Source organism: Notothenia rossii, assembly GCF_949606895.1.
Source record: "Notothenia rossii genome assembly, chromosome: 6".
Lineage (NCBI taxonomy): Eukaryota > Metazoa > Chordata > Actinopteri > Perciformes > Nototheniidae > Notothenia > Notothenia rossii.
This window is the reverse complement of record NC_136909.1, coordinates 69,395,581-69,416,014: the sequence shown is the minus strand read 5'-3', so window position 1 is coordinate 69,416,014 and position 20,434 is coordinate 69,395,581. Positions and strand designations below refer to the sequence as shown.

The 20,434-nt window shown below is 39.5% G+C and overlaps 2 protein-coding genes and 1 long non-coding RNA gene across 4 annotated transcripts in view; 2 read left to right on the top strand and 1 right to left on the bottom strand.

Moving 5' to 3' along the window:
- Positions 1 to 13,203, top strand: part of LOC307043661 — a 401,538-nt gene extending 388,335 nt beyond the window's left edge. The window contains exon 2 of the long non-coding RNA XR_013809427.1: positions 13,172 to 13,203. This is a non-coding gene — a long non-coding RNA (uncharacterized lncRNA). The remainder of the gene's footprint in view (positions 1 to 13,171) is intronic.
- mrpl14 (mitochondrial ribosomal protein L14) lies at positions 4 to 2,055 on the top strand. 2 transcript variants are annotated; one of them, XM_079688273.1, is made up of 3 exons: positions 4 to 148; positions 572 to 674; positions 1,578 to 2,055. In XM_079688273.1, exons 2-3 carry the CDS (start codon positions 595 to 597, stop codon positions 1,942 to 1,944), a joined length of 447 nt encoding a protein of 148 aa, XP_079544399.1. In that variant the 5' UTR covers positions 4 to 148; positions 572 to 594; the 3' UTR covers positions 1,945 to 2,055. The 2 variants fall into 2 exon arrangements, with proteins under 2 accessions (XP_079544399.1, XP_079544400.1); XM_079688274.1 differs by lacking the exon at positions 4 to 148 and adding an exon at positions 344 to 362.
- capn1a (calpain 1, (mu/I) large subunit a) lies at positions 2,213 to 12,092 on the bottom strand. The gene is made up of 22 exons (XM_079688228.1): positions 11,934 to 12,092; positions 9,719 to 9,962; positions 8,084 to 8,153; positions 7,894 to 8,012; positions 7,683 to 7,816; positions 7,427 to 7,595; positions 7,194 to 7,277; positions 7,017 to 7,102; positions 6,816 to 6,890; positions 6,324 to 6,484; positions 5,582 to 5,751; positions 5,450 to 5,461; positions 4,853 to 5,064; positions 4,733 to 4,772; positions 4,548 to 4,613; positions 4,324 to 4,381; positions 4,078 to 4,142; positions 3,873 to 3,941; positions 3,705 to 3,783; positions 3,495 to 3,608; positions 3,350 to 3,408; positions 2,213 to 3,270 (listed from the first exon to the last, which is right to left on the bottom strand). The coding sequence occupies exons 2-22, from the start codon at positions 9,959 to 9,961 to the stop codon at positions 3,244 to 3,246; spliced, it is 2,112 nt and encodes a 703-aa protein (XP_079544354.1). The 5' UTR covers position 9,962; positions 11,934 to 12,092; the 3' UTR covers positions 2,213 to 3,243.
- Positions 13,204 to 20,434: the final 7,231 nt, after the last annotated feature.

Sequence of the window (20,434 nt, the reverse complement as noted above, 5' to 3'; positions counted from 1 at the left end):
TTTAAAGCGTACGCCACAACCCCGGCGTTTTGATTGGGTCTCTTCTATATTCTTCTATATTTATGTCACCGCAGCGCATGTATATGACGTACAGGAAAGCAGCAAACAAGCTAACTGGGGCCGGTAGCCGTTTTTGCAGTTATTTCAGGTATTCCGACTTTAATTAGCTCAAACGTTTGACATGTAACAACATTTATAAATCCAAATTGTAGAAGGTATTTGCAGTGTGGGGCGTGTGTGGGGGGTATTTGTTTCCTTATATGTTTTTGCATGATGCGTTTATCACCTTGCGTGGCTAAATGCCGTTCGTCGCGTTTTACTGACGCTCGGGTTTTGACATTGGCATGAAGCGTGATAGAAGGGTAACATTAACACGATTGATATTTTAATCTTGATCCTTGACGCTTTCCAATGCACTAATTAATGTACTTGGGGAAAAAACTACATCAGATATGCTCAGTCATTAAAACTAGTCCAACCACCATGTGATTGTTAGCTAATGCTAATAGCCTTATCATTATCAAACCCTTTAGCTTATTAGCAGCTAACCACCTAAATCTTCTGTTTCTAGCTGCCACCGAATTCGCTCCAAGTATGGCTCTCCCCCTGCTTTCAAGATCCCTTGCTGGGCTCCTTGTAGAGTCATCGTCAATAACTCATCAGAGGACTTTTAGGTAAGATAATTTGATGTTACATTTTATCAGCTGGGTCGTCTGGATATTTTTGACAAACTAATTCAACACGTCAGAGAGAGTAAAATAAGTTAGGTCACTGTAATAGAAGTGGCATGCTTCAACATATCTTAATTTGTTAATGTCCCCTTCCACCCAGAAATATTATTTGTGTATTGACGTTTGACCTTCATTGTGAGAAATCATGTATGAGTAAAGTCTCAACACAAGGCTGTTATAAAGTCCACCTGCTGTAGGGGGAAACTATTCTATGTGGTTGATCTTAATCTACTTGAAGATGTGGATGTTTTACATAATACTGCATGTTTCAGCCTGGTTTTATGACATCACAATTAGTTGTAAAAACAGTCCTAATCCAATATGCTACATAAACCAATAGAATACATTTAGCATCTAATAGTGAAACATTTGAGATAAAACATTCTGTTTGTATTTTTATTTTAACCTTAAACTTTGTTGGCAATTTTTCTTCCACTTTAATAATAGCGACACCTTGTCCCAGTAAAGTCACTGAATGCTTTCATAGTTTCCTTAAGTTTTTTTCAGTCCCAGTTTCAGGAAACGACTAAAAAGAAATCAAAAAGGGGTAGTGTGAATATTAAAATTGTGGACTTAAACCAAATAATATCCTTTATCATGTGCACCTTTGGCATATTATTTAATTTCCCAATTTAACATTAGAGCACACGTTATTCACTGTTTACTGTGTGGAGCAGCCTAGGCATTAAACTGTATATGATCACCACAAACAGTCCCTAAATTGGCATAAGATACTTGTCCAGTTATTCCACTTTTAAACTTGAAAATAATTTATTGCAAGACTGCTGACTGAGGGGTCTGTCAAGGAAAGATGTAATCATCAACTAATATACTTTGTCTCCTCAGTGTATCTGCTGTTGCAGCAGCCATTCAAAAGATGACTAGAGTGCGTGTTGTGGACAACAGCTCTCTTGGAAATACACCATATCACCGTGCCCCAAGAGTGATCCATGTCTACACTAAGAATGGTATAGGAAAAGTCGGTGACAAAGTGTTGCTTGCCATCAAAGGACAGAAGAAGAAAGCGCTCATCGTTGGACACAAAATGCCAGGAGATCGCATGACTCCACGCTTTGATTCTAACAATGTTGTTCTTATTGAGGACAATGGGAACCCCACAGGAACAAGGATTAAGGTCCCTATACCCACACATCTACGTAAACATGAGGGAGAATACTCCAAGGTCCTGGCAATTGCTAGTGCATTTGTTTAGTAACAGCTTAAATCAGGTGTTATTTGATATATACTGTACATTTCACATGTTATGCTTGTATATGTTTTTGTCTTCAGTAAACTATTAAAAAAAAGCATACTCTCCTCAAAATGATTTAGATGTTAATTAACGTGATAGACTCAAGTCTTGTCAACAGGTTTGACATTTTACTAAGTTTACAATAAATATAACCTTTACCATAAAGGTATAGGAGAGTTTGAGCAGCCAATGTGGGTCAAATTCATGTTATGAACAAACTGAGAAAACATTTACCATGAGGGAAATATTTATTGAAGGCACAACATACATTCACAACGTAAAATACATGACTAGCATATTTTCAATCGCTGTCTATAACACCATGGTGTGTGTGTATAAGGCATATATTATCATGTGATCCCTGTGAATTGAAATACACTATTTCACACTGTCAGCCAACTTCAGTAGCATCATCCTTCAACTAAATTGTCAGTGCAAAATTAAAAAACATAAAGTACAACTAAACAAAGGTAAGCTGCCGTGCTTAAACTTCAATACAAAACAAATACTTAAGCTAAACTTTAGAATCATGCCAGAAAAAAACCATTGACATTATATTAGGTCTGTATTGCCATCTACAGGTCTGCAGGTGCAACAATGAAACTGAGGTGATCATTTCTCCTTCAAAATCTTTCTGTTAAACAATCAGGGCAAAATGATCATGAGAAACTATAAGACTTCACCTTTTTAAATCTTTACAGAAACAAAATTCTTCAGTTTTGTTGTGTGAATGTTTTTTAGTGAGATTTTGAGCAGTGAATGTATTGTTAGTACATTCATACAGACAGTGAAACTAAAATATAATCCAAAATCTTGCAACAATGCACATCACAGCTAATGATTGTTGTCATGCTGGGAATCATGCTACAGAAGATAGATCCAGGTGGCACAGTGATTGCTTCATACAGCAGGTTTGCATAGATTCCTAATTCAGCCGGGAGACACAACACTTCATAGGACTTTGGTTTCCTATTGTAGTAAATCCCCCTGCCTATTTTGGTCTTGTGGAAGGCGGGGCTTAGCCTCCACCTACCAGGCCACACCCGATCCGACTTAAGGCCTATAATCAGCAGTGCTCAGACCAAAAAAGGCAGGGGGATTTACTACACCAATTAAAAAGCTATTTTACTACTTTACATACGCTGAGGTGGGATGTGTTAAAGGATTGATGGGTTGCTAAGGCTGAGGGGTCTTCATTTCTCCAGGTTTATGGCAATCTGCAGCCACTGTACCTTTGCTGCTCCATAGAAGATGGTCCTTTCAACCACACATTGTCAGGTAAAGCCACTGGCAACAGGAGAGAAATGTTAGATGAATAGTAAAGACTATAAAGAAAATCACAATATATTTTGTCCACAGAACTTACCTCTGTTACATTCATCTCAGCCTGTCCTGATCCATCCTTGTCGAAGTGCTGGAAAGACCCTGTTGATGTTTTTACAATAATGAATAGTCGGCACACATGTACTGTAGTATACATTTACAATATAACAATTTACAATAATACTCACTGAACATAGCTTCCAGCTTGACCAAGCAGCAGATGAAGTTGTCAAAGTCGACCATCTCGTTCTCCGCATACCGGGCTACCAGAATCTGGTTCAGTTTGTTATTCAGTTTGAAACCTACACAGAGCGATAATAAAAATAAGGGTTACACTTCTCATCTGTGGGTGTGTGTACAGTAAATAATGGTGGGAATGATCATCAAGAGCACTATACCTGCTCCCTCTACAGCAAGACGTATCTCATATGAGCTCATGGCCCCGGACTTGTCCAGGTCAAAATCTCTGAAAATGACCTGGAGGATGGAAACAGAAAGATAAATACAGAGAATCTAAGTGTGAACACTGTTCCTTTAAAATTGTGTTTATTTTTTTTCGTTCTTACAAGCCACTTTCGGATCTTGTTCCAGAGGATCTGAAACTCCACCAGCCCTAAACGGGCACTACCGTCTTTCTATTAAACAAATGGTCAAGGGGTGAAACCACACACAAAACAATCACTAGCATCCTAAGTGCACAATTAATTTAGTTTCAAATAAAATAAAGATTATTATGACTTTGAATTCATTCCAGATAAATCAAAAGGATACGTCCATTAGGTTGACCATGCTCCTGCATGATTCCATACTGAAGCCATCAGTCTTCAGATCTTTGTCTGAAAGAAAAGACATCTGAAACAGTCTGTTCTGCAAAGACAGTTTCACAGACACTTGTAAAACAGGCAGTCCAGGAAATGAATGGTGTGCACTCTACAGTGGAATCTAATAATGTAGTGGGACATTTGTTACCAACATGTGCACTTTCCAGTAGCTATGATTTGTTGATAATGAACTCACGCCGGGTAACGACTCTGTTGAGAATGGTCCGAAGCTCGTGGACAGAAATCTCCATGTCCTGAAAAATCACAGAGGACAGGATGTAAAAGACATCTGTCTTCACCATAACAAGGCTGATACCAATGGGGATGTTTTAAGTATTAGATATTATCTAAAAATGACCACCAAAGATACAAATGCAAACAAAGACGCAAAACAGTAAGGGAGATCTGCTCAGAACTTGCCTCTCCTGCCAGCTGTGCGAACATGGACTTAAAAGAGTCATCAATGTCGTCTTCAGTTACTTCTTCCTGTAGGAAACCACAATATAAAAAGTGTTTTGTTTAAATTTCAGAATCCTTGTCATTTCCTGCTATTAATAAAGTATAGTATGCAACATCTATTTTATTCATGTCTCAGTTTTACGTACTTCCTCCCCAAAATCTGCAGAGATTTCATCATCCAGTTCTCTGTAATAAAAACAAATTAGCATGATATTTACATTTCAAATACATAAGCTGGATTTAAAATGATTGTAAAAGACTCTTACTCTGTTTCCGATTGCTTCTCAGTGAAGACTCTGAGGACAAAGTCCGCCTCCTGACTAGCCTCAAAGGTGGATGGGACGATGAGGTATTCCCCTGGGGGCAGACGCAGCCGTGTGCTCACCTCTCGCAGGTTAATGAATGTCTCGGAGCGCGCACACGATGAATGAGTCAGGAAGAAGTCCTTCTTCAGATGGACATTCGTGCAGCCTCTGTACTGAGGGCCACAGGGAACACACATGGGTTGAAATGCATGTGCATGTTTTTAGGTCAATTTCATTGAACTCAGAAATAGTTTACAATATTGTCAATCTTTTCAAACATCTGATTTATATTTAGTTTTACTTTGGACTACATTTAATGCAATGTACTCTCATATGAGAAGTAATTATACTAAAGAGGATTGAAAAATAGCTTGAAATAGGTCAATCATTGGTGAAACTTCTCAATATTATTTGTTCTTAAATATGTGGATTGATTTATAAATGGTCTGCATGGATTCATATCTTAATCAAAGAACGTTTTTTTTAAACTAAAATGTGATCAGCAGTAATGTAAAATATACATGGAAAATAGGCGGTTGTAATAAATGCTCTGCTTACCTCTTCTGGAATCTGCAGGAAAAAAGACAAAGAAAGAAATATATAAATGATACGAACAAAATGTAACCTGACACAAAACTCAAGCATAAGAATAAACCATGAGAGACAAAAAGGGACAAAACAGATTTGTACCTCATAAAGAGCAAAGCCAATGGTGTGCGTGTCCTGACCCTGGCGGCGGTATTTGCGGCGGTCCTTCTGCATGAGAGCAACCAAAAAGCTGCACGCCACCTCATCGTCCTCTGGGTCATCATCCTCCTCCAGCAAGGTGATCTTGTACTGAGGGTTGATCCAGAACGTGTCTACACAGATGGTGCATTTGTGTTAGCATGTTTCATTGTCCACTGTATGTGTAGACTTTAAAGGTCCCCTATTAAACTATTTTTCAACAATATAGGTCTCAGACATATACTAAACATGTCTTTAAAGTGTTTGGCTGAAATACCAAACAGATTGCATGTCATACAACCCTCTGTTTCAAACGTGTTGATTCTGGGTTTGTAGCTTTAAATGCTATTGAGCTGCCACTCCTCAAACCACTCTGTGAAATGTTTGGTTTGAGAATAGTGCTCTAGGAGGAGAATCGGGTGATAATGTGGGCGGATGTTACCTTGGTTAGTTATTGACTAATGGTTGCACCCAAAAAAAAAAATTTCACATCACAAAGTGTTCGAAATCTGATCAGCTAATCTTTTTAGCTTTTTATATAGATGGGTCAGGATAAAAGGAGAGAGGATCTTTTTTCCTGAAACTTTCCAAATCTCTTAACACAGAGAGGACACATATTTATGAATAAAATACATGAAAAAGTAGATTTTGCATAATAGGTGACCTTTAAATAAATATATTTTTTTTCTGAGTTACAGTGACTCACTGGGATTGTTCCTGCAGCCTCCGGCGGTGCTGCCTCTCCTCCACGCGCCGTAAAACTTTGTGGTGTTCCAGTGGCTGAGACCGTCCTCACTCAGAGCGTCAGCAGTCAAGTTACAGATCTCTAGCCGAGAAAACTGCCTCTTGAACTCATTGAAGGACATCCTGGAAGATTACAAATACATGCTTAGGGTTAGAACCTAAATATGACTTTTATAAAAGAACAGTTCTGAGAAATGTGTTCAATAGCTTTCTTGCCACTAATATGAGGAATTCTATCCCACTTTCTTGTCTGTAAGGTAAATATATAAAAAAGGACCTTACTTATTAGTTAAATATGTTATATATCAATTGATCAAAACTGAACCCACATGTATTTGTATTTCTTTTTTTCCCCTGTAACTCACCACAAGAAAGTGAATAAGTGTATTCCCGATAACTAGTTCTTTAAAATACATATAGTACATATAATACAATAGCACCTCACACGTCTTACCAAAACTCCCCATCTTCCATCTTAAGATGCAGGTCCTCTCGTTCAGAATGGTCAATCTCATCCCATTCAGGGGAACTACACACAACAAGACAAACAGACCAGAATACACACTCAGTAAGAGATATCACGCTCATAAAAGCACAACCAAACAAAACTGAGGATGCAAAAATGTTTAGTACACAGAGACATTGGCACACTCACTTGTCACTCCAGGCACCAGTCCACTCCACCTGTCCCCAAGGGTTACGTATCCGGATTAGGCGCTCCATGTTGCCTTTGTAATTAACCTACATAACACAGGGAGATTGCTCAATTATAAACATTAAGTCATTTGCAGTGTTGACCAATTAAAGACCACATAGTCATGCACGGACAGACCTCCTTCAGTCCGGTGAGTGAGTAGGCATGGCCCTTCACAAGCTTCTTGAATGTAACAGCCTCCATGTCGAAGGCACTGGTGATCTGTATATGAAAAACATAATTTCTGCATCCGAGTATAAATGGTCTGGCACAGAAATAACTAGAAGAGCTTCTAATGTTATTAGCTTCCTCAGAATGGTGCAACATTGATCTGCGTGTCTTGGTGGTGTGCCAGCGTGTTCAGCACTTACATCGATGGAGCAGCCCAGCAGAGAGCCTCTCTCCAGGGCCTTAGCGATGATCCTGTGCAGATCTCTGGGGGCCTTGCGCAGCTCGTACATCTCAGACACACCACCTGTGAAGTCCTCAAACCCCTCAGTGGTGCTTCCTCCAGACAGAGCCTCGTAGGATCCATTCAGCCTGATGTCATGTGGGAAAAAAAACACTTTCCATCAAACACACTCATCTGAATTATTGAACAACTGGTCAGGCTCTTCTAATACATACTTTGCGTAAGCCTTCTCTAGAAGTGCACTCCAGAATTCATTGCCCTCAGCAGAATGGACGAACATCAGCTCTCCATCTTTGACAGGCAATCTGTCATCAATCACAACATCTACCCACTCGCCAAACTGCCAGAACTGCAACACAGAGTAACAATCAACAACTCCATCAATCCAAACTGCTTGCCTTACATTTACATAGGATCTTAAAATACCTGAAAGTGGAATATTCCAGCATAGTCGTCTTGAAAGGACTGTCCATGTGGGACGACCCGATGAAGAAGCGTCTCATTCAGGGTGAGAGAGGCGATGGCTGCTAAGAGCCAGCAATCACCTGCAAATGAAAAGAAGCATCAAGCAACCTTTACAAATGTAACATTAGCAATAACAGCAAGAAGGGCTCACCCAGCGCTCCCTGACAGATGTCGGTCCTGGAGGCACCACCCACAATGAACTGAGGGTCATCACTCAGGTCCTATGGAGAAATTCTCAGAGTTTGGATTCATAGCCTATGATTTACATATAATGAATAGTTCAGAAGCAGGGTTGAATGAGATACTTAATAGTCAGTGCAAAACCTACAGTGGATGGCAGTCAGGTAAGCTATATTTAGAAAGATTTCACCACCGTCACACAGCCCCTTTCTCCTGGGAACTGAGTCCGTTATATCCATACATCTATCTACCTTCAAGGCAAAATAAACTTCATTGAGAAAACTGAAATGTTATCTTGCACAACACATAATTGGCTGGTCTAAAGCAGCCTCAACCTGTGAGTATGTCACACAATAACATACTCAATATGGAGGAGTACCTCATACAACCCCACTTCAAATAATTCAAACTATCCTTTTAAAAACAACATATGTCTTTCAAACCATAGCTATTTTCGCATCTACACTCTAACTTCCTGTGTTTCAATGACTGTAAACAAATGTTGGAGCGAGGAGTGGTCAGAGAATGCCATGCCATGCCAACAGCTGCAGCGGTCTGAAAGGTTCCTGTTCATACTCGTCCTATTCTGTCTATTACAGACACATGCATTTCCAAACATTTGGTCTACCTATGCTGTAAAATGTATTATCTCTTCGATTTACACACGGCATCTATTGCACGTCTGTCCGTCCTGGGAGAGGGATCCCTCCTCTGTTGCTCTCCCTGAGGTTTCTCCCATTTTCCCCTTTAAACTGTGGGTTTTCTCCGGAAGTTTTTCCTTGCACGATGTGAGGGTCTAAGGATAGAGGGTGTTGTTTTTCTCATACTGATATTCTGAAAAAACTGTGCTGTTGTATTTGCTGTAAAGTGTCTACTGTAGGCTATTTTTATTATATGTACAGCACTTTGGCTCGACCAAAAATCGTTTATAAATGTGCTAGATAAATAAAACTTGATTTGATTTGATTTGAGTTTACAGACAAGAAATAACACTCAGTGTCATTTGATATTTCTGTTTATAATGTTTCCCTCTTGAGTTCCAGTAATCAGTGGCAAGAGACATATCACATGCATCATGAAAAAGAGTAATGAGGAGCAATCAAAAGAACGATGAGAGAGGCATTTTCGCATTTAAAATGTAAAAAAAAAATGATCTTGCCCTGGGGGAATTTTTAGAGCAGTACATATAAACTAAACATAATATAAGATATATTATATGAGTGTATAAAAACGGTTTTTATCGTGTATCCTTCTTAAAATATATATATTGCAGATCTGCCTGTATTACCTTCTTCATAGACACGATGATGAGGGATGTGTCCTTATTTTACCCAAGCCTTCTGAAATGATCATTGTTCAATTGTACCCTTGCTGTTTTGCCTGGCTTGCTGACTCTCTGTATTTTATTTTCTGTTCATTCTCTAATGCCTTGAGACTGGAGAGATATTTGTATTGAAACTATAATCTTTAAATCTGTCGAGTATGGTTTGTCTGTTTTGCTTTGCTTGGAATTATTAAACATAAAAGGTATTTGTCACTTGTACCCTTTACCTCAACTAATAGGAATAAAACATATCAGTTTTTTGTATTGTTAGTATCCACTCACTGTGGGCCGTATCCACTCCACATCCCTGGTTTTGGAGGAATAGGGGGCGAGCTCCTTGAAGCCCAGGGATGGAGGCTCAGCGGGGAAACAGTCGTCCTCAAACAGGCAGCCGGACTCCACACACTGCTGCTTCAGAGCCTCGTAGTCCTGGTTGGAGAAGGGCACAGCGTGCTCATTGGTGCCCATGCCTTCTGCTCGCAGCCTGTTGGCCTGTATGACAGCGGACATCCCAGTTGCATACATACTGGTGGGAGATAAAAATATGGAGGCGTGTGAGTATGCACAGGCTGTCTATAAATAGCAGAAAGCTCATCGGTGGCACACTCTTCTCCAAGTGTTACAGCACGGCACTCATGTTTAGAAAAATAGTATTTATGCTAGTGATAAGTCACTTCCAAACAATTCTGAATTTGCCTTCAGTGAATTCATTCCAGCCTAAAAGTTAAAGAAAGCTTTATTCTTTACGGCCATTTAGGAAACTGAGGTCCTTGGTATTTGTTTTGTATTAAATATGTAGGTTAAGCAATCGGTGGAGGTTTTATATTCTACAATTACCAACAACATGATGGGGTTGTTTCATTATCTTTGGATTCAATATGTTTGAGGCTAATTAAATAATACATTATTCAGAAATCATAGGCTGTTGTTAAAACCTCTTAAAGTTGAGGGGCTGCCAAGTGTGATTTGTGACCTCAGTATTTCTAATGTCCTGGCAAAAGGTAAATCCTGCAAAACATAATTGTTTATTTAATTGTTATTTAAAATCAAAGCAAATGTGCTGCTATGGAAACTTCACTTAGCAGCCAACACATATTTAAGCCAAGCTAAAATTAATAATTAGACAACATAACTACAAACAGAAGAAAAGGGATTACTGAGGACTGTGAGAAAAGACCACCTTACACACAGCAGCAGACCTAGAAATAACAAAGGACATATGATACCTTCGTATAGCTTGTCTGTAAAGGCTGGCTGAGAGAGAGAATGAGACAAAACAAGAAAGATTATGTTGTTTAACTCTAGTTTTGGCACAGGTAGAGAAAAAGTGCTTTTACTTTTCAATAACTCAGATTGCACTGAGTTGCAGGAACCTGCGCAGCCCTAACGGACGTTAGTGTTGACCACTCAGTGGGGGTCTTTTCTCCTCTCTGAATGCACCTCCTTTACAATCCCAGAGAGTTTCACAACTTTCAGCCAAGTCTCACAGGACGATACAAACACTTTGTGAGAAGAGCAGGAGATACAAAGAACCACATACATCAAGAAGATGGTTCTTAGTTGTTCATTTGCTCTCCCTTTCTGAATTACTGCAAGAAACTGGGACATGAGAAGAGCTTTTATCTGGCTGTGCTCCACTGTAACAGAATCCTAATGAGCTCAGATATGTAAACAGTGGAGGAAGAGGGGGCAACTTTGATGGAGCTAAAGTGGTGAGGGATCAGGGGATCGATGAGGAGAAAATCACTCCGTTGACTTTCAGTGATGAGTAAGAGGGAATAAAACGTGTTGTTGCGAAAAACAAGCTTTGCTTTCGATAGAAACAATTGTGCATTCGAGGACATTGTTTACAGAGCAAGCCCCCCCACCCTGACACTGGGGCCCCTCATGCTGTGAGAGTCTGCAGGAATGTCCCTCCTCTGTCAGACAGCTAGATAGAGGACACTGCTGGCTGATGACTAAAAGGATATCTCTATATTTCCCCATTGGGCAAAGAAAAGCTGATCCAGACATTCCTTTGACAATGATGTCATCTATAGGACTTCAACCTCAACAATGCCCTATAATAACCATCTACAACCAGAACAATGCTGCACATATCCTACTTTATTTTGATTTCTTTGTGAATTTAGATGCCTGTTAACTATCAAACAGTATTAGCATGTCTGGCATGTATGCAGGCTTATATTGTTTTAGCACCTGTTCAATGGGCCTGTCTTTTTTTATGGCCTGATGCCTGCTTCCAACATTTCTCACAACAATAATATATATTTTACCACACAAACACACTCATTCCACACCGGATGTTACATATGAATGAAATCTATATGCCTGAATATGACAGCTGGATTATTATTAGTGCTACAGCGTACAGTATGTTGCATCTAATAAAGCGCGGCCTAATGTCACACTGATTCCACCGGGAGGCACCGTTAACTATCAGCGGGATAATTAGCACATTGGAGTGAAAGGACATATAGAAAACGGCTCCACTCACCACCGCCGTGAAGGAACCTGCCGCTTCTTCAGAATTCGTCGGATTGTGATACTCGTGTAAATCTGGGGTGGGGGGCGGTGGTTGTTTGGTAGACAGGAGCAGTGCAGGTCCAGCCCTTTCTCTCCGCTGCACACTGCGGGTAGACCGGCCTCAGGAGGAGGGGCCACCGCTCACACCCAGCCGCTAGGGGTGCTGGAGATGACATAAAACACATACAACTTGAATAGGGCAAATCACGGCACAAGAAACAACAATAAAAGTAGGAGTGCTACAGGAGGGAGCTGGAGAGTAAACTGGCCCAAAACAACACCAGGGAAGTGTGGCGTGGGATGAGAACCATCACTGGGTATGGAAACAAGACTGACCAGGTGATGGGAGGAGATCTACAGGAGGCCAATGACTTAAACCTGTTTTTCAACAGGTTTGACGATGAGGTTACCACCCCTCCCTCCTCCAGCTCCTCCTCCAGCTCCTCCTCCACCTGTGACTCACCCCCTGTGATCCCCAGGGAGCCTTTCCTCCCATCTCATCCCTCTTGCTGAGATGACTCTGCCATTGTGGGCTGTATCATCAGAGATCAGGAAGCTGAGTACAGGAGTGTGGTGGACAGTTTTGTGGAGTGGTGCGGTCAGAGGCGCGGGAAGGTATTTTGAGTGGGGGTGCTGAGGTGCTGGACTCCATTGAACACTATTACGGGCACTATAGAGCAGGCACAAAAAAACTCCCCACACGCAAACACACAGTAAACCTGCGACTGTTACAATGAAGGCTCGATAATCAGCTCACGGCATATTGGCAGGGGTAAAGTGCTATTTTTTACGAGTGGGGAGCGGACCTCACCTCCTCTAGGGAGGTCCGGGGGGATGCTCCCCGGGAAGATTTTTTTAAAATATTGAAATTAAAAGCATCAATCTGGTGCACTTTGAGAGCAACATTAGGAGATCTATGGATACATCTCTAAACACCCAGATGAAACACAACTGTAAGCAGATGTTCTTTTTCTTTATGGATATTTTACAAATCACTCCCCTTTCAAACTGTATTCTTGTTTTACTGCCATATAGTATTTCATAACTGTTTTTCCTTTATTCTCTTATTTTTTTTTATAACGATAATGAAGGTGTGCCGCAGAAATAATCTTTTGAATAATTTTTGACCAAACCGTTTGAGACCCACTGAGATACCTTAGACTAAAGTTAACTATCTAAACACTCAGAGAGTCCTTTAGCTCACCTGAGCCTCTCAGTCTGAGAGGAGAGCTCTCCTCCAGCTTGTTGTGGAACAAACAGCTCCGGATGTCCGTTAGTGCAGCTAGCTAACCAGATGCTAACAACACGGTCCCTGCTGCTGGCACCGGTCCCTCTCTCTCCCCCTCTCTCACACACACTAAATGCGCTATTTCCGCACACACAGAGCCGCGAGCTTGAATGACACAAGCACACTTTTATTTCCATGCAACTCTCTGATTGGTCTGGTGTCTTGCCTCTGTTGCATTCACTGAACACGGGAAATTACAGTCCTGCCGTCCTCTCTAGTGTCTTGATGAGGTTCACGTAAAGCACGGTTAATGTATTATATTATTGAGGTAGAATTGTCCGGGGCTACAGAAAAAACATTCGGGGCAGGCCAAAATATTATTTTACCAACAATGTGGAATTTATTGGCTCCATATTACACAGATTATGCACAGCGGGAGCAGCAATAACCGTCAAATAATAATTCAGACAGGGGAGCTCCGCACCCCCTGCCTGCCGCTAGGGGGTGCTGCAGCGCCCTCAGCACCCCCCTTCCCGCGCCCATGGGTGCGGTCAGAACCATCTGCAGCTCAACGTCGCAAAAAATAAGGAGCTAGTGGTTGACTTCAGGAAGCGGAGTACCGCCCCAAGCCCAATTACCATCGTGGGCATGGATGTGGACATTGTGGACAGCTACAAGTTCCTGGGTGTCCGCATAGACAATAAACTGGACTGGAGTAAAAACACTGACGCCTATATAAGAAAGGCCAGAGTCGCCTGTATTTCCTCAGGAGACTCAGGTCCTTTAACGTCTGCAGCACTATGTTGCAGAGGTTTTATGACTCGGTGGTCTCCAGTGTGATCTTCTTTGCTGTAGTGTGTTGGGGCAGCGGGGTGAAGACAGCTGATGCCAACAGACTCAACAAGCTCATCAGGAGAGCAGGCTCTGTCCTGGGAGTGGATCAGGAGTCGTTGGCAGTGGTGTCGGAGGGGAGAATGCTGAGGAAACTTCTCAGCATTCTGGACAACGGGTCTCACCCCCTGCATGCCACACTGGATTCCTACCGGAGCACTTTCAGCCACAGACTGAGATCACCCATAACCACCACACAGCGCCACAGGAGGTCTTTCCTCCCAGTGGCAATCAAACTCTTTAACTCTTCACCCCTGAGTAAAGGGCACTGAGAACTTCCACACCAACACTATGTGTAATATACATATCAATATAATTAACATCATTGCAATACACTCGCTGCTATATATATATATATATATATATATATATATATATATATATAACTATGTGCAATATTATATTATATTTATTTGTATTATTAATAATGCTATGATAACGTGCAATTACTTAACTGCCACTACGTTTTAATTTTTGCACTACTAACTACTAAGTACTGCTAATAATAATTGCATTGGTTGTGTGACTTTCTATGTTTCTACGTTTCAGGTTGTCTGTGGATGTTTAATTGCTCTTTTTGCTCCACTTTTAGTGTACAGTTTTGCTGCTGTGTTTATTGTGTTTATTGTATTTTGTTAGTCTGGCACAACAATTTCCTTCGGGATGAATAAAGTCTTATCTTATCTTATCTTATCTTATCTTAGTAATTCACTGAGGTTATACAGAGGAGGGAGAAATACTCAGATTGTGTTCTTGAGTAAAAGTAGAATTACCAGAGTTTATTAGTACTCTGTTGCAAGTAAAAACCTTTGTCATTATGCACAGTAGCTATGTTGTAGTTATGGCAATTCATTATAAGTCCCAGACTCTTCCAACAATGCAACCTAAATATATGACATAAAACAAATTAAAAAAACAATACAAATATCACAAGAAGAAACAGAGTAGAAATAAAAGATTATGTTGCAAGACAAATCTGCAAGTAGATGAATTCTATCAAGTTAACAATAAGCAGTACGCTATAATATACAGATATATATAATATACAGTCTATGTATAATATACATGGCATATCAAACATAGCAGAAAATTATGGAAGCCTGTTTGCGCCACAGGAAAAAAAAAAAAATCCTGTAAGTCATTATAATGACTTAGTTATCTCATTATATTGACTTAGCTATCTCATTATATTGACTTAATATCTCATTATATTGACTTAGTTATCTCATTATTGACTTAATATCTCATTATATTGACTTAGTTATCTCATTATATTGACTTAATATCTCATTATATTGACTTAGTTATCTCATTATATTGACTTAATATCTCAAATCCGGCCTACCTCAGTAGACACACAGTGGTGGCGCAGCGTATGTTTCGGAGAGATGTGGGATAGGCTTGACGTGTTATGAGCTCAACCTTGTCTTCTAAGAAGGTAACAGTAAAAACGGTGCCTACGTCCAGTGGAGCCACGAGGGGTAGAGTGCTGGTTTGTCCTTGCTTCCTTTTTGTTTTATTTTCTTTCATTTGAGCCACCGTGCCACATTAGACTTCCTCCATTCATGTAACGCAGTAAACAGAGTCGATGTGACCCCCTAAAACATTTAGGCCCAAAGGATATATACATAAAGAATACACTATGGTCCACTCGGATAGTTTGCCATCTCCGTTCTCCACGAAATATCTTCAAAAAATGAGCTGATGCAGTTTAGCCAATTGTTTGCAAGTGTTTTGATCGAACAGGAAAAGTTGCACTGTTGTAGATATTTGATAGTGTGTGTGACGTATGCAAGAGGAAACAGGCCATCATCAATAGCCATAATGTCCATTATCGCCCACCTCGTTAAACTTCGTGGAGTCCTCCCTCTAAAAAGAAATTGCACCATATATTTGATTTCACATTTAGTTTTATGACATTTTTAAACTGAGGCGCAGTACAGTGTATGTAAATCAGGAAGTTTGTATATAGAGAATGAATGATTGTAACTGTATGATGGTCTGTAGGGCATTATACTGAAACCCATTGCTTTCCTCAAGACTTGAGACAAATCTCTCTTTTCTCTCTCCTGACGTTTGTTTGGCCTCTCATTCAGACTCTTTCTTTTTTTTACGTTTCCTTGTACCTAGGCCTTCTCTCTTATTTGGACATGTTATATATTGTATAATCTACACCTGAAGCACTATGGTATAGCAAACTAACACAAAAGCTGGTCAATGTTATGTGTAATCTATTTATAGAGGCGTTTATAGACACTATAGGCCCACACGCGCTCATCTGCAGATGATAAAATCCTTTTTTAAATGATCTATAATTGTCTGATGTTTGAAATAAAGCTGGGTTTCTTGTGGCTTCAGAGATAGTACAGTATACATGTTGCTGTGTTTAAGTGTTTGATGTCCGGAAAACACAGAAACAATCCAGTGGGTACAGCTACAGTCACAAACAAATAAATATATGATTGTAAAGATATACGTTTGATTAGGAGTCATAATACAGTGTATGCTTTGACCTTGGTATATATTCAGTATCCAAACAAGGCCTGATTTATCCTCTCATATTACCAAAACTTATAAGTCAATATAATGAGATAACTAAGTCAATATAATGAAATAACTAAGTCAATATAATGACATATTAAGTTAATATAATGAGATAACTAAGTCAATATAAATGAGATAACTAAGTCAATATAAGGAGATATTAAGTCAATATAATGAGATAACTAAGTCAATATAATGAGATATTAAGTCAATATAATTAGATAACTAAGTCAATATAATGAGATACTAAGTCAATATAATGAGATATTAAGTCAATATAATGAGATAGTTATCTATTGACTTAGCTAAGTCAATATAAATGAGATAACTAAGTCAATATAAGGAGATATTAAGTCAATATAATGAGATATTAAGTCAATATAATGAGATAACTAAGTCAATATAATGAGATATTAAGTCAATATAATGAGATATTAAGTCAATATAATGAGATAACTAAGTCAATATAATGAGATATTAAGTCAATATAATGAGATATTAAGTCAATATAATGAGATAGTAAGTCAATATAATGATATAACTAAGTCAATATAATGAGATAGTAAGTCAATATAATGATATAACTAAGTCATTATAATGACTTAAAGGATTTCTTTTTTTCTTCTGTGGCGCAAACAGGCTTCCATAGAAAATTCCCTTCGAATCCAATAAAGTGGGAGAATTATTTTTCTATACATTTGTTTTGAAATTAAAAATATATGTTCTTAAAAATAAAGAGTGGAACTAACTCTGAAGGAAAAGTTTATATTTTTAGCTGTAAGTATAGTTAAAGCGCTTTTAATAAACCCAAATAAAGTTCACTCAGAAAAACATGTCATAGGTAAATAGTTGGCTTTATAAAACACGTTTGTCTTCAGTTCACAACATCAGTGCAAAATAAAGGACACAAATAGAAAAACAAACATAAGACATAGGTCTCCAGATACAATACCATCATACACTGAAAAAAAAAAAAGGCTGTTGGATTCACATGATTTTAATATGGAAACCGGTTGCACACATTAAAAACATGTGTACTCAAAACTATTCCATTATGTTAAAGACACACAACTATCTTATGTCAAAGAAACATGAAATTGTTATGTTCATTTGAATATTTCCTTTAATATTAAGTATATTCATTTACCCTATGTTTAACCAACATGACTTTTTTATGTTCATTTTAGGGCTTTTAATATGCTCAGTATATTTAAGTTGTACCTGTTAAAGCAACATGATTTCTTTATTTAAGCTTCACTATAAAAAGTCTTTCGGACTTAAGTAATAAAAAACATGGACATCGGTTGCACATATTAAAATCATGTGTACTCAAAACTATTCTATTATGTTAGAGACACACAACTATGTTATGTCAAAGAAACACGAAATTGTTTTGTTAATGTGAATATTTCCTTTAATATAGGTATATTCATTTCCCCTATGTTTAACCAACATGACTTTTAATGTTAATTTTAGGCATTTAATATACTCAGTATATTTCATTTGTACCTGTTAAAGCTACATTCATGTTTTGTTTAAACTACATGCTATAGTTTTCTGTTTAATCATCAATTTAATTTAATCAATTATTTGTACGGAGCCATACACATCAGCGTTGCGAGCTTATTTCCATTGGTTTCAATGGAGACGTGCACTGCAGCTCGTCATGTGACGAGGAACAACCAATCACAAGCGAGAAACATCTCAACTTCCGTAAACGACCAGTGGGTCGGAGAAGTAAGTGAAGTCGGAGACTCGTGACAGAAAGCTCAGAGAGAATCGGAAAACTCGGATACATACCGAAACGGTAGCATTGGACTGTTATTTTTGGCGGATTTGCATAAACTGTACATTGAGTGTTTCATCATGTCAACCAGCTCAGATGGTAGCCAAAGAAACGATATGGAATGGATGATATCCAAAGCTGCGAGGAAGAAAAGATCTTTGAAAGAAAGAGATAGTTCAGTAAAGGTCCAGATACACCGGTCCGAAATCGGCAGTAAATGGGGGTCAGGCCGAACATGAGCGTGGGCACGCCCTATTCGGAGTGGTGTGCGCCGCACCGTCGGGTCTTTTCTGCCGACCTGACGCCTTTTCTATCGGCATCGATAACACCACCAGAAGTTGGACAAAGGGATAACACTGATTGGCTGTGCAGCTAGCGAATCCGTGCATGAGAAGCGTTAACGGAAGTGAGGGAGGTAAACAAATGATTTAACACAAGCGTGAGTCCAAGAGCTGCTAGCTCCAGTACCTCCCGTTCGTCCTGCTCCTGTTCGTTCATGTTTTCAATGGACGAGAGTGGAAATGGAAAGAAAAACGCTATTTGTTGTTTGTTTATATCACGGAGTCTGTTCTTCTTCTTTGTCTTCCGGTTGTTCCGGTTGTTGCCTCTTTTGAATGATGAATACACACTGCCGCCGCCTGCTGGTAAGGAGAGTTATTGCCACTCACGCATGCGCAATTCATACGTGCTCGGCTCGGATTTGCGGTGTGTTCCAGTACGCGAAGTCGGCAAATACGCAGGAGAGTCCGGCGACGCAAAAGTCGGTGTCGGCGACTTCTCAGGTGACTGACCGGGGTATCTGGGCCTTAACAGCTAGAAGTTGGTCGGATTGGTCGGGTGAAGCAGACAAGGCTAATCAAAGCAAAAAATCAAAAATCAGTCAAAGTGTCAGCCAAGCAATGTTGAATAAAGAACTAGAACATGAGTGGAAAGTTGTAATAGAATTCAATCAGGGTGGTGGGCATTACCACCCGATTAAACTTACCAAAGCAATTGAAAAAGAGATTGGAAAAATTAAATTTGCTAAATTCATGAACAACAAGCGGGTTTTGATACATGCCAATAACAAACAGCAGCAGGAAAAGATTCTGGGAATTAACTCACTGAATGGGGAGAAAATGAAGGCGCATGTACCAGGAGCAATGGCAAAACTGAGAGGAGTAATTTCAGGAGTACCATTGGACATGTCAGTGGAAGATATTAAAAGTGAATTAAAAGGAGGCAAAGTAGTGGAAGTCACAAGGCTTAAAAGCAAACGGGATGGCACACTCAAAGAAACATTATCAGTTCTCATTCAGTTTGAGAGAACATTACCTAAGGAAGTACAAATGGGATATTTGAACTTCATTGTTAGGGAGTACATTCACAAACCTCTCAGGTGCTACGCATGTCAACGAATGGGGCACACAGCACAGCAGTCTAAAGGGCAGCTAAGGTGTGCGAGATGCGGAGGAAAACATGAGTATGGAAAATGTGAAAAGGATGCAAAGGTTAAATGTTGTAACTGCGGAGGAGATCACAGTGCTGCGTTTGGAGGATGTGAAGTGCAGAGAGAGGCCAGAGAGGTTCAGAGGGTTAAGATTACAAACAAAGTTTCATACGCAGAAGCAATAAAGAAAGTAAGGGGAACAACAACAATCAATAAGACCCCTAGTGGAATGGAGCAGAGCATTACAATACAAAATGGCAGGAACACACCAAAAAGTAATCTTCAAATCCAACCCCACAGCGCCACCAAGAGTAAAGAGCATGATGATGTTCTAGGAGCGAAAAACGTGCATTTTGTGGTATTCATATATCATACTGTAAATGTTGTATTACAGTTAAAAAAGAAAAGGGATAGAATCAAAGCCATTGTGGAGGCAGCTGGAAAATTCGTAGACATGAAAGATATTAAAGCAGATGATATACATGCAATGTTAGCTATAAATGGAGCTGGGGGAAATTAAAATCAGGATGAGGGTTAGATCCTTAATCATGGTTCGAGGCAGCTGGAAAATTCCTAGACATGAAAGATATTAAA